Source organism: Chinchilla lanigera, unplaced genomic scaffold (genome assembly GCF_000276665.1).
Source record: "Chinchilla lanigera isolate Chin_1 unplaced genomic scaffold, ChiLan1.0 scaffold00014, whole genome shotgun sequence".
Taxonomy (NCBI): domain Eukaryota; kingdom Metazoa; phylum Chordata; class Mammalia; order Rodentia; family Chinchillidae; genus Chinchilla; species Chinchilla lanigera.
The window spans coordinates 967,614-981,178 of NW_004955415.1; the positions used below are offsets into that span (position 1 = coordinate 967,614).

The 13,565-nt window shown below is 42.2% G+C and overlaps 1 protein-coding gene across 4 annotated transcripts in view; it reads left to right on the forward strand.

The window, feature by feature from the left end:
• The window catches only part of LOC102004923 (spindle pole body component 110-like), a 192,153-nt gene extending 179,664 nt beyond the window's left edge, over positions 1 to 12,489 (forward strand). For 2 of the 4 annotated variants that reach the window (XM_005380548.1, XM_013512192.1), the window contains one exon: positions 12,187 to 12,489. In XM_005380548.1, the coding sequence (XP_005380605.1) occupies positions 12,187 to 12,416 (230 nt within the window). In that variant the 3' untranslated portion in view covers positions 12,417 to 12,489. The remainder of the gene's footprint in view (positions 1 to 12,186) is intronic. The other 2 variants (XR_260257.1, XM_013512193.1) reach the window with 2 other exon arrangements.
• Positions 12,490 to 13,565: the final 1,076 nt, after the last annotated feature.

A 13,565-nucleotide genomic window follows, 5' to 3' on the forward strand; every position in this document is an offset into this window, starting at 1 on the left:
CGGGCTAGCACCTTTTGAAAATGAGTGCCAACAAACTCACTAAATATAACTCCTTCCTCATTTCATAACTGTGGAGCCCATAAAAAGCCACTGCACTGCGAAGAAAATCAGACAAAAGTCTAATGCTTGACACTCCAATCTGAAAGACTTGAACTCATCTTCACTTGACTTCGAGTCCTACTGAGTCTTTTCCCTGATAAGCACAGAATCAAGCTTTTATCCATGTCTCTACTCTTTTGTCCTTTCAAACAATCTCCTGCCTCTCTACCTTTCTTGAGTTTCCTGACCTTCCCATGAAGGCCCACTTTAACCTTCACACTTCTAACCAGCCTTTAGATCATAGTGTTTTATCTTTATTCTCTGAATGGGCCAGGCAGCCGGTGTACATAAGGGCACTGCAGGTCCTGCTCACTGGAGGAAGTGAGACAAGTTCCAAAAACCTTTTCTTCTGTTCAGATTGACTACTTCTAGGCATTAATTATCAGGCTAATGAGATTGGTGTCTTCTCAACCATGATGAAAAGCCCCTCTGTAAAACATCATCATGTGACCTGAGACTCTAAAGTGAGAAGAAGCCCCACTCTAACCCTATGTGCTCACCCTAAACATTTTGCCTTGCTGATGAAGAAACAAAATAAAATAAAACACTGTCCTCTGTCCTCCGGGCAATGTCTGGCATAGATTCTTCTCCACTCTGCCCCCACGGACCAGCTTAAAGAGGTTGTAAGTTTACCCTCTTAAGGATGTAGTTCAGACCTAAGTGTTCCCCAGAGGGATATGTGATAAAGGCGTGGTCCCTAGCATCGCTATGAGGAAGTGGTGGAAACTTTTACAGATGGGCTTGGTGGGAGCTGTTTAGCTCACTGGGGCTGTACCCTTGAAGTGGATTGCACAATTCCCCTGACCCATTTTCTGGCCATAAGGTGAGTGGTCCCCCATTTTGCTTTTCCATATGCTTCTCTCCTGATGTGTGCACCCTACTTCACTCTACCTGACAGGAGGCCTAAAAGTAGCCAGGCCAACTCAACATAAACTACAACTTACAACATTTCTCACCTTCTGCCTCTTCCTCTTCTTCCTTTACTTTTTGTGCTAGGGCTTGAACCCAAGGCCTTGCATGCATGAAACACATGCTAAACCACTGAGCTCTATTTCCTGCCCAAACTTGTTTTCTTTATAAGCTGATTATCTCAGGTATTTTGTTATAGGAAATGGGAAACTAAGAGTCTACCTCTCACCATGGACCAGTATAGACAAAATTCAAATTTACCCTTCTCCCTTTCAGTCCATGAAGTAGACTGACAAATGATACATTATTAAAGAAAAAAAATGAATTTATTAGCATTCAGAAACGCAGGAACCATACTCAAAGTATGAGCTCCAAAGGGGATCAGATAGTTGAAGCTTACATAGAATTGTATGAAGGGATGGAGCTTGGACTTCCCTTTATGAGAGTGGGAGGAGGGTGTGACCAGCTGCAGGAGGCTGAGGAGGCAAGTACCCAAGAGCAAGGCTTGCCATGTTTTGCAAATGAAGCCTCCCAGGTAAAAGCCCCCTGTGGTCACCTCTGTCTAGGCCGTGTATCAGACCCCAATCAGTTCTTCCTGTGAAGATGTGTCCTGGCCAGGAGGGAGGATATTAGACAGAAAAGTCTGCTTACACTTCTGGCTGTTTGCTTCACTGAGGTACATTTCTTTTTTCATGTTTCTTTCACAAAAGGACAGACTTTCGGAGTTTCTAAAACTGTCTGTAGTTTCTCAGAACAGCCTTTGAGATATTTCAAAGAAACACACTGCAGGCTGGCATATTTCAAGGCCCCACACCAGTGTGCACGACCCACCGTCACTTGGCATTCCACACCACCATAACTCCTCCTCCTACTAGTGCCAGGGGAGCCACGCATCTTCCTGTGATAGTGTTCTTTTCTCCCAGTGCACACCAGCTGACTTCAGCAAGCTGAGCATAAAGCTGTGGCTACAGGTCTTCAGACGGGGATTGTGTGATAGCTGTTGTTAGTCTTCTGTAGAAGCTGGGGAAGAGCTGCTGTGCTTCCATCTAAGGGGCGATCCTCCTTTCCTCTCTTCTGACTCACCTTGTTGTTCCCAAACACTGCTTGCTCATGGGAAGGAGAGACTCTTCTCTGCATCTGCTTGCAAGGAAGCAAATCCATTCATCCACTACAACAGAAATGGAAGCAAACAGAAAACAAAGCCTCAAACACTCATCATTCTCTCTGGATGTTTTAGAGATAATTAAGCCAAGTTAGAACCGGCAAGATGTTGCTGGCATGTCAGCTAATGAAAGGAGGGGAGGGGCTGCAAGGACCATGGATGTATTTCGTCAGTGAGTAAGAGTTACAAGCAAAGCCTTGCCAAGCAGCCAGGGAGAGGCACAAAGAAAAGAAGAGATGTGATCTCTCTTCCTGTTTCAGGTACTGCAAGTTGTCAAGAAGAGGCTTGTCTGGATGATTTCTGGCCTACCCTTTAGGATTTAGCCAAAGTTTGGTTTACCATGGCTCTTATAAGTCAGCAGAAATTTAATTATAAAAACTTGGCTGATCATCAGAATTATTTGGGGAGTTTTGTAAAAATATAGATTCCATGGTATTCCTCTAGATTCATTCAGAATTTCAAGGATGAGGCCTTGCATTCTCTATTTTGGCCAAGATTTCCAGGCACCAAGTTTGAGGAACTATTTACAAGGGTTAAAGAATCTAAATCTAAATCTAAAAGGTCAACTCAAACTTTTCTGTCAAAAAAAGAGATGTGAGGGATGTGACACGTACTTTTATAGTTTTGTTCTTATTATTAAATGCAGTAGTGAAAAGAAATACAACTGGAAGCCTTGAATCAAACTCTCCCAGCCCCCAACTTGCTTGCCAGCAGAAGCACCCCTCTCAGCAGGGAACTCAGCTCAGCACCACTGCTGTCATCGGCAAGCACCGGATGTCCTAAAGAAAATAAAATAGGACAAGGAATCTTGCAGGTCCCAGGACATCTAGGGACACCTGGAGACACCTGAAAATTTATACCAGACACTTCAAGAACTTTGCCCACTGAGGTGCAAGACAGCCAGAGATCTTTGACCACAGATGTTTATTAAAATCTTCCTGCCTAATGTCCCTGCCTTCTTCCAGTCCCTATGAAAGGGGCACACCTCTCTTAGTTCCATACAGATGGTCCTTTTGCCTTCTGTCTGTACCCAGGCACAATAAATTCCATGACATGTTGCCTTTACACAAGCCTGGTGGTCTCTGCTGGTCTCCCCCACACTGCACCATGTGTTACAATGACCAGTAACGAAATCCAATGGTACATCAATGGAAAGCTTTGGACTGGCCCTTCCTATGGGGATTTTGTATCATATTATGTGCTTACCTTTCATACGTTGATCCACTTGACAAGTAAGTAACTACTATATTCTAACAGCTGTTTTAAATACAGGGGTTACAGTAGTGAACAAAAAAGTGAAGAAACTGCCCTCATGGAGGGTGCATTGCAGTGCACGAGAGATATGAACAAGATAAGAATGTGGAGTGGTCAGATTCAGCATGTCAGTAACACCGAAGCAAGGATCAGGGATTTGAGGTGCTCAGCAGGGGCCTCAGGTTGAAACTGCAGGCAGGATGATGTCTTTGTTGCTTTCCTTGTGCTGGGACAAATTACCTGACATCCCAACTAAATGAGGAGAGGTTCATTCCAGCTCACGTCTGGAGGTTCCAGTCCCTGCGTGGCAGTGGCATGGTGGAAGGGTGGGCTCAGGAGAGCTGTCCATGTCACAGTGGTCGGGAGGCAGGGAATGATAACCTTCCAGCTATGCCCCGGTGACTCTGCATCCCACCAGACCTCACCTCCTAAAAGCACGTCGGCTCTGATGCCCTCCGTGACTCAGTCACCTTCCAAAAGCCCTGCCCATGAGCACATGAGGACTCTGGGGGACACTGCTGATCTTACCTCTAACAGAGCTCCAGGAAAGTCTTCAGTGTGTGATGGTGACACTGGAAAGTGAGGACCAGAAGGAACAGAGGCCACGTACACACGAAAGGTACTGCCTAGCAAAGGAAAGAGCAAATGCAAAGCCTCTAAGGCAGGACCATGCCGTCTGTCAGATGTAGCAATGAGAACGGTGGAAGCGTGGTAGATTAAACGCTGTGTCCTCTAGAGAGGAAGGATAAAGATGTATCAGCAAGTTAAATGGTACGCAGATCACCTAGGGCCTTTAAGGTTATTGTAGGTATTTGAGTTTTTAGTATACTGAGATAAAGCACTGTTGAAGGGTTTTTTAGCCAAATGTATCAAGACCTAAACTGTATCTTAATGGGGCCTGTCTGTGTAGAGTTGAAAGAAGACCAATGTAGCAGAAGCCAGTTGAACAGTTATGAAACTATTGTAATATTTCAACTCTATATGCTAGGAATTAGCATTTAAATAAATGGCAAATATATGGTTCAGAGTATGCAAAAGAAGGAAGTTGAGAATCTGCAGTGCCTTTGATCTGTTTAGCTCCACACATCTCAGTGAGAACACCAAACTGTCACATCAGTGACACTAGCAGTTATAAACAAGTGTTTTCATCCTACATGGTCCCTGGGCAATAAGCAAGCTCTCAAAGTGTCCACATCCACCAGATCCCCATTCTGATTCTAGAGTCTTAATGCTGGTATCCAGCTAAAATTCATCTGCTGAAATCTGACCCCTAATGGCTGCTATTAACGATGGAAGCTGGGTGTAGTGATGCACACCTGTAATTCCAGCATTCCAGAGACCGAGTCAGGAGGAGTGCCATGAGTTCAAAGCCAACCGGGACTATGTAGTGAGTTCAAGGTCAGCCTGAACTACATAGTGAAACCCTGTCTCAAAAAAAAAAAAAAAAAAAAAGATGGCGCCTTTAGAAGCTTACGAGGGCTCTGGATCATTGCCCTTAAGAAGAGGCTTCCAGGAACCAACAGGATTTCACCATGTGGGGACAGCTAGGAAGGGTCATCCACAAGGGATGGGACCTCACCACACAGATCCTGCTTCCTCCTTCACCTTGGACTTCGTGGCCTCAGCACCTGCAAAAATGTTTCTCATGTTTATAAACTACCCAGTGTATATTTTGTTACTGCAAACTGTGACACAAGTTTTGCACCTGTTTCTTTTTAAGTTACCAAATTATTTATCCATATCTGTTCTAATAGTGTGGCTTGTTTCTCCTCAAATCAAATAACACATGCCAACTTCAAAGGTACTGTAAGTGTTCTCAGCATTGCGAAAGGAAGCTGAAAGGCCTTTGAAGTCAGTCTTTTGGTATTATAGAGACTGCAGATTGAACCCAGGACCTTGTGCAAACATAGGCAAACACACTAAAATTTTTATTTTGGACAGGTTCTCACTCAGGTGTCCAGGCTGGTCTTGAACTTGTGATTCTCTAGCCTCAGTCTCTGGTATTAGAGGCATGCGCCATCATGCCTGGCCAAGACTGGCCTTCTTATACAAATAACAATACTAAAGAGGGAGAATGCAAAAAACTTTAAAACATAATACTAATCTGAATTTCAAGAGATAAACTATTTAAAGGATAGGAATTTCACACACACAAAAATAGAATCATTTATTTCAGAGAATTACCCTTTCTCAATTGTCCATTGAGAAGGGTAGATAACTAGATAACTGTGTTTTTTAATTGTTCAGATGAAAATATTTTGAGAATATTTTAATGAGAATATTTTATTTTTATTTTACTTTATTTTGTTTTGTTTTCTGAGACAGGGTCCCCCTATGTAGTGCAAGCTGGCCTTGAACTCAATATGTAGCCCCAGTTTGGCCTTGAACTCCTGGCAATCCTCCTGTCTCAGCCTCAAGACTATTGGGATTACAGGTGTGCAACATAATGATGTGTCAGACTACAAGCCCAAGTATGATGAGAGATGAAACTAGACCCTTTGGTAGTTGTTGACAAATATACACAGCTTTTAAAACCAACATGAAGTGAGTCAGAGGAGAGGAGTTTTTAAAACCAACATGAAATGCAGAGGAGCATTTGTGCAGAGGAGGTGGCTGACACAGTCTCTTAGGCCAAACAGCAACCCTGGGTGGCTCTGGTAGAGTGAGGTATGTAATCACCTCACCAGGAAAAGTCTTTCTTATGGAGTAAATACTTGGCAGGCTTGGTCATCCGCTTGAAAGGCACTGAGAAAAGTAAACTTTCACAAGTGAGTACGCAGTGGAGGTGTTTATCTAAGCTAATCATAAATGTTCTTTAGGGTCTAACGTAGGGCTGCCCTTCCTGGCCCCACAGTGGAGCCGTGACTGTACAAGCCAACATCACACCTTATTTATTCTGTGTGCGGAGTCCTGGTTGTTAATTACTGGACACATGAATGTACAAAAAGACAACTAGGGTGGAATTCTCACTCTCCCAATGTCGGCATGGGAGCAGCATGCTTCCCATGGATAGAGGCATTTGATTCAGAGACAAGGCAAGTGTTTCTCTGCATTTCTGTGTTTAATGAACACTTTTGGGTGGCAGCAAAAAAGGAATCTACAGGGGAACAACCTCTTTTAGAAAAAAATATTCAGAAAATCTGAAAAAATCTTCAGCCTTTCATTGGCTCAACATTCAACACTGTATCACTATTTATAGAAAACTCAACTTCCTTGGTTCCTGAAGCAATGTTCTCACATGGTCTAAGTCTTCTGACCTAACATGACATCCCATGTAAATTCTCTGATTCGCAACACATGTACCCCAGTCATCTCTCTGTCCATACATCATAGCACCTGTCACTTGTCTCTATAACAGCTTGCAACTGTAGAGATAACAAAATGCACACTGGGGCTAGGGACATAGCTTAGTGGTAGTGTTTACGTAGCATTCTCAAGATCCTGAGTTCAATGCCTTGTACAAAAGTGGGAGCAGATTTTACCTGGTGATTACAACTTGGCAGCCAGTGCCTGAAAGTGAGCTACTTGATTAGAAAACCATCATAGAAATGTTAAAAGAAAAAGTTCCTACACTCAGTGGCATACAAGACTAGATTATCCCCAAAGTACATTCCAATTCTCAGACTTTGAGCTACTCCTTAAACTCTTAATTCCTTCTTCTGTAATCTATTTAATTATTAGTTATTTTTGATCGAATTCTTGCGTGGCACTTTGCTTAGAGCATGAAGGTTTGAGCATTGAGGTTATAAAGAACTGGATGCTGGAAGTGGCCAAAGGCAAATGTCACAATTTCTTGTGGACCTTTGGTCTTCCACAGCTGCCCCACAAAGGGAACACAGCCTGGCCCAGTTGTAAACAGAAATTTCTCTACTTTCAACATTTTTCTAACCATGCCCAATTTCACCATGTGTCTCTTGTCTCCTCTTTGCTATGACCCTATGCCTCATTCTCACCCATTCTGGGGCTTATGGATGCCAGACAAATGCTTTCCCACTGAGCTGCAATCTCAGGCTCCTAACATCTATTTTAAGTGCAGGAAGAAAGGAGAAAATCATCAAAAACAGTGTATGCTTTTAAAAGCTTCTGTAAAAAAGCCCAATTCATGCTTTGATTGTGGCTGGTTAGGTTTTCCTCTTAGACTGAAGGGTGCTTCTTGTGGATGTCTCTGGGTCTCCTGGAGTCTCAAGTGTGGGATCAAACATGGGTTTACCTGGTCAGATGGCAGAACCTCTGTGATCCAGCAGGCATGGCTCTGGTGAGATGATCTGTCTGCCCTCAGAAGTCTAGGGAAGACTGCAGATATTTGAAATATGGTGTACAAAGCCATCAGGACATGAGAGGTACACGCCCCTCCCCGTTACAGATGAAGCAGGCTTGATGAGGACAGAGCAGAGTGATTGTTAGTGGTAGAATCAAGAAGACTCACCGGGACAATTCCTAATGTACACATAGGATGGGAGACGCTCCGAGTGCCCATGTTGTTGAAGAGTTCAAAATCCTTTTATTTTATGCAATGTGTTTAGAAATAAAATAAAATTATATCATATGTGTCAAAAGATCACTTGATAGTAAGATAGTCTTGTATGAGAAATTTCCTTTTTAGTGTGCATACTCCTTAGCTTGCCACCTAATCAGCATTCTTATGTAGAATACGAGAACAGTGTAGTGGAAAGCAAAGATCTCACGCCATCTTTTTTTCAGCTTCGTGTTCTTTCTCTACCCCTTTTCACTTGTCTTCCCCCTGTGCTATGGACTGAATTCTGTCTCCCCTAAGTTCATAGGTTGAAGCCCTTACCCCTGGTGTTATGGCCTTCAGATAGGAGGCTTGTGGAAGGTACTGTAATTAGTTATTAGGACTAGATGAGGTCATGAGGGTGGGGCCCTCATGATGAAATTAGTGCCCGAAAATGAAGACATCAGAGAGCTTTCAGTCCCCGTTTCCTCGCTATGTGAGGACACAGAGGGAAGGTTTCCATCTATAAACCCAAGCTTCTCCACCAGAACCCAACCATGCTGACGGTCTGATCTGGGATTTCCTGCCTCCAGAACTGTTAGAAACAGATGTCTATTGTCTAAGTCAGGAGTCTTCCAACCCCTGGGTCATGGATCAGGACCAGTTCTTGGCCTGTCAGGAAGCAGGCTGGACAGCAAGCAGTAAGCGGCTGGCAAGGGAGCAAAGCTTCTTCTGTATTTGTAGTCCTTCCTCATCACTTACATCACCACCTGAGCTCTACCTCCTGTCACATCAGCAGTGGCATTCGATCCTTACAGCAGGGCAAATCCTTCTGCATACTGAGCACGCAAGGCATCTAGGATTTTCTTCCAGGAAACAGGCCCCTGGAGCCAAAAAACTTGGGGACTGCTGGTTTAAGCAACCCAGTGCAATTTTTTGTAGTATTCCAAGCAAACTAGTATAATCTGCTTCTTCTCTTGTTTTCTATTTTCTCCCTTTGCTTCTATTTTTGAGACAGAAAATGTAGATATGATGTCTCTGTAATTGTCCCTTGTAAATGCAAGGCTTTTCTGCTGCAATTTTTGATCATATTCATTAGAACAAGGTAAATAAAGTTTTCAGATTTCTACCTACATTGCTTTATTGAGAGGGAGAGGAAGAGGGAGAGACCAGTTTGGTTAGAGAGTGGCACAAATCTATTTTTGTTTTCACTGTGCATGTCTGTTGAAGGAAACTTCTGTGAAAGAAGATAGTCTGGGGAGTGACAGATTGAAAGCGAGATCTAAGAAAGAAGCAGCTGACAGGCAGGCACATTCAAGAGGAATGGCTCCTGCGGCCCCTGCTGCATCCTGAGGCCCAACCTTCCCATCCTGTCCGCTGTTCTCCTCCTTGGCTTCTTCCCACTCCCTCTTGTGGCACTGTTCATTTTTTAAATTTCCACTCCTGTTGAGAGTTAGTCCAGCCCATAAGAACCCATTCTCTCAAACACAGATGCCCATGCTTCCAGCTTCTGTAACCTTCTAGGGTCACAGAAAATTGACCTCTGGTTGAAAATCATTGTTCTCATTTGTGCCAGGTAACTAGATCTGTGCATCTACAAGTAACATGTCTACCTAAGTGTCAGTGTGTGCTCATCTGAAAAGAAATATCGCCCAGCACTATCCAATTGAAAGGTAAAGAGTACTACAAATGCAAGCCACATATTTTACTTTCACATATTTACTACACATATTTTATTTTCTAGTAGTTACATTTTTTAAAAGAACATGTAAATGAAAAAAAATCTCAACAATACATTTTAACACAATATATCAAAATATTATCATTTGATACATAAATCATAGAAAAATTTAATGAGAAATTTCACCTTTTTAAAAACTTCATCTCCCAAATTGACAATTTATAGCATGTTTCCTTTGACAGTAGGCAAACTCAAGTGCTTACTGGCCACACGTGACTGCCGTAGTAGACAGCAGAGCTCTTGTCAGATGAAAAAAGGTGAGGAGGCCCTGGTTTATATGCAGACGAGGCTGGCCTCCTGCCCTCTGCACTCTCTCTCTCCCCTGGGCTGGAAACACATGCTGATTGCAGATACAGTGATCTAAATGCTCCTTTGAAGTTTGAGAACTTTTTTTTCATGGCTCTCCATCTTAAAAAAGCCACTCAAACTGTTACCTGGGTCCTGAAGTATTATACTCTTTCCGGGGATTTTTCTAGGGTCTTGTTGTTCTGAACAAAGAAATGGAGAGGAAATAAAGTAGCAAAGTGCTACATTTGTTAGTGGTTTTAAAGGTAGGAAAAGGGAGTGAATGTAAGCCAATTGAAGGTAGGAAAAAAGTATGCTCTGCAGAGTGGCCTGGTGAAAAGGCTCACGAGGTTAATGGCTGCCATCTTTTATGTCTCCCATTCGGATGTCAGATCTAGGCCATCTTGTCAAAAACCTGTTAGATCTTGTGCCAGAAGAAATGGTAGCATTCTCTGCTTGGGACCAGGTATAGGTCTTGGAAGCTCTTCTGTATATGTATCCCGGATATCTGTGGTTGACCGATTATGCCTACTTGTCCAGCCACTTTCCCATGCCCTAATCTCCTGCCTCAAAACCACCATCTTCTTAAATATTATCATTTCTTTTTTTTTTTTTTTTTTTGGTTTTTCTCCGGTACCGGGAACCGAACCCACGACCTTGCGCTTGCCAGGCAGGCGCTTTTGCCGCTGAGCTAAATCCCCAGCCCTAAATATTATCATTTCAAATAATCAGAACAAAAGATTCCACATAGATGCTTAAAATTTAGTTATTGTTAATAATAATGTAATAATAACAGCAGAGAATGGCCTGATCTCTTAACACTTTTGTCTGTCTGTCTGTCTGTCTGTCTGTTGAAATGGGGTCTCACTGTGTAGTTTTGGCTGGCTATGAACTCACTATTTAGTCCAGGCTGGCCTCAAATTCATGGTGATCCTCCTCCTAAGTGCTAGCATTACAGATGTGCACGACCTTGCCTGGCTCTCCTCATAACACTCTTAGGAAACCAAAAAGATCCTGTACACTGGGCAGTGTGATGATTAGGCTTATGATCACTTGTGATCAACTGTGAACCCTTAAGAAGGTGACTGACAGCCAATCAGTTTTACTTGTTGATAATTAGGTGATGCCTTGCCTGGGGCCATAACTCAACAAAGCTGCCTCATCTTTAGATGTGTGGTATACAACAGTAGCACACTTTGTATCCTGGCCTGACAGGAGTTATTTTCTTAGGCACAGCTATGAGGATTGTTTTTACTGGAGAGTGAGTAAATATTGGGCCTATAGTTATAGAAATCACATGTCCAGGCCATGTGTCATGTTCGTTCATATGCTACTGGCTCCATTCTTCCTGAAACAACACCCACACCCTTGACTTTCTCTTCTACTTATACCTAAGCATTCCTTTTTATATAGTTTGGTGAAATTTTCAAGAAAAGGGTGAAAACGAAAGGCAGTGCTGCTAAGGTCTAGTAATATAAAGTTTATTTCATGGAGCTAAATATTTGGATGAGCTACTGAGATTTGTTTTCAAGGACTCCCTGTTATCAATCACTAGTATCTTGTCTTTGTTGGGGATTCTCTCTCCCACCTTATTCTTATCTTTATCCTTGTCTAAGAGATTAAGTGACAGAAATTGACAAGTGATAAGCTTTTTGTCCAGGGGAAATTTGCAATCTTGTTTGAAAATGCTGAAATGTCTTCAGACCCAAAAGAACTGAATCTCTATGGGAAACACTGTGCAAATACAGAAGTTTCATTCTGTCAAGTTGCACCCCTCCCAACTCTACAGCTGACTTAGATTAAGAAACTTGTCTTTTCTATCATTTTCTCCAGAAGAGGCAACGGTAAGATTTTTTTCTCAATTAAAGAAAAATATCATTCAAAGCCTATTTTTACTTGATGGTAGCTCCTGTGAAAGGTTTTGAGGGAGAAGAATGACACAAAGCTCGGATGGCTGTTGTTATAGGTTAATTTTCAAGGTCAACTCATTCCCATAGCTAATTGACAGTTAAATAAGTACAAAATATTAAAAAAAAAAAAAAAAGAGTTGGCAAAGGCTGATTCTCCTGATTCTCAAGAGGCTTCCAAGTTCTTTGAGGAGCGTCAGAATCTTTCCCCTTATTGGGTCTAGATTCCCTTCTCAGTGTGTCTATCCAGATGACGTAATACTCTGCTTTCTTTTCAGAACGTGAGAAATGAACCTTTTTCATTTTCCCTCTCTTTAAGTTCTCTGAACTCCAATTAAAACTGCTCAGATTTTCCTTTTCTTGTTTGCATCAGCAGCTGGTTTTCTGGAAGAGTGCTGTGAAAGTCTCCTACCTGTGGACGAAGGTGATAAGAAAATCAGCTTGATTATGGAACTGTCAACACAGCTTTCCCTGCAGACTGAGAAGATCATTCAGCTAGAAGAAGCTTTGGAAGAAAAGGAAAGAAAGATTCAGCAGCTGGAAGCTAAGGGAAGAGGTCAAGGATACTCCAACCTGCTTAGAAGAAGCCCTAATTTTCTCTATTAGCATTATTTCTCTGGTGAGGATATTTGTGAAGATTTTCAGTAAGAAAACAATAAAAGTATATTGAGTCATTAAAGTAGTGTCCAGAACAGAAGTAGTCTTTCAAGGAGCTCCAGAGGCGCAATTGGGTAGTGCGTGCTACTTATACACAAGGAGTCTTTCAAGTTCAAGTTCATGGGTTCAAACGTTTCCTATAATGTTCATACCAGAAGGGAACAAAAGAAAGGAAAGCCTTCAGTAGCCAACACTGAACGTTTCCCCCTGAGAAGTAGTCATGCAACCACACAGCTGCAGAATAGTGTTTCTAAACATTCCTGCCTGATAGCAAAGGGAGGAGGAACATAAAGCTGATAGTGACAGAAGTTAGCATTATCATCTTAGCAAAGGTCTGTCACACCGAGGGGAAGGACGGCACCAGTCCTGTGTTGGTGTGCGATGCATTGTGAACAGAGAGCTATTGTGGAGGGCCAGCTTCAGCCTCAGAAATGTACAAACAGTACTGAAGAGCTGAATCTTTGCCAACCGAGTAAAGGGCCATAAGATCTCTCCTTTGATGTCCCCTGGAGTTTATTTCTTTATGGCACACATTTTACAACATTAGTAAGAGTAGAAATGAAGTAAAACTAAAGCAACTTAAAAAAAAATGTATGAATCAGAGCAACAGTCCTTTGGGAAAACTGTCCTGGGATAGCATCTCCCTGGGAAAATACATAGTACTGATTTTTCCCTTAGGACTAAGATTAAGACCAAAGCAAAATACACTCTTCTGTTATGATTGTACCCTGTAGCTATGAGCAGCAAAATACAATGGCATGAAAAATGAAGAATAAGAAAAGGAAATCTTGTAATTAATGGACTAGAATGAATCGTATCACATTTTTCTCCCACCTATCTCTCAAATGAACTGTTTCCTTGGCAAAGAGAACAACTAGGTACTAACTGTAAGGAAGACTTTGGTACTTGGTAAAATGGTATTAATTTTACTCAGCTAGACTGCTCCAGATCTCTCATGATTGTACTGCTATCTCTGAATTTAATTCAACATTAAACAAATATTCATCAAAAGTATTCTATCATCCAGGCACAGTAATAAATTAAAGAAGTTTTAGAAACTTAGCAAACATGAGAATGACAATGGTGATTACCCAGTTC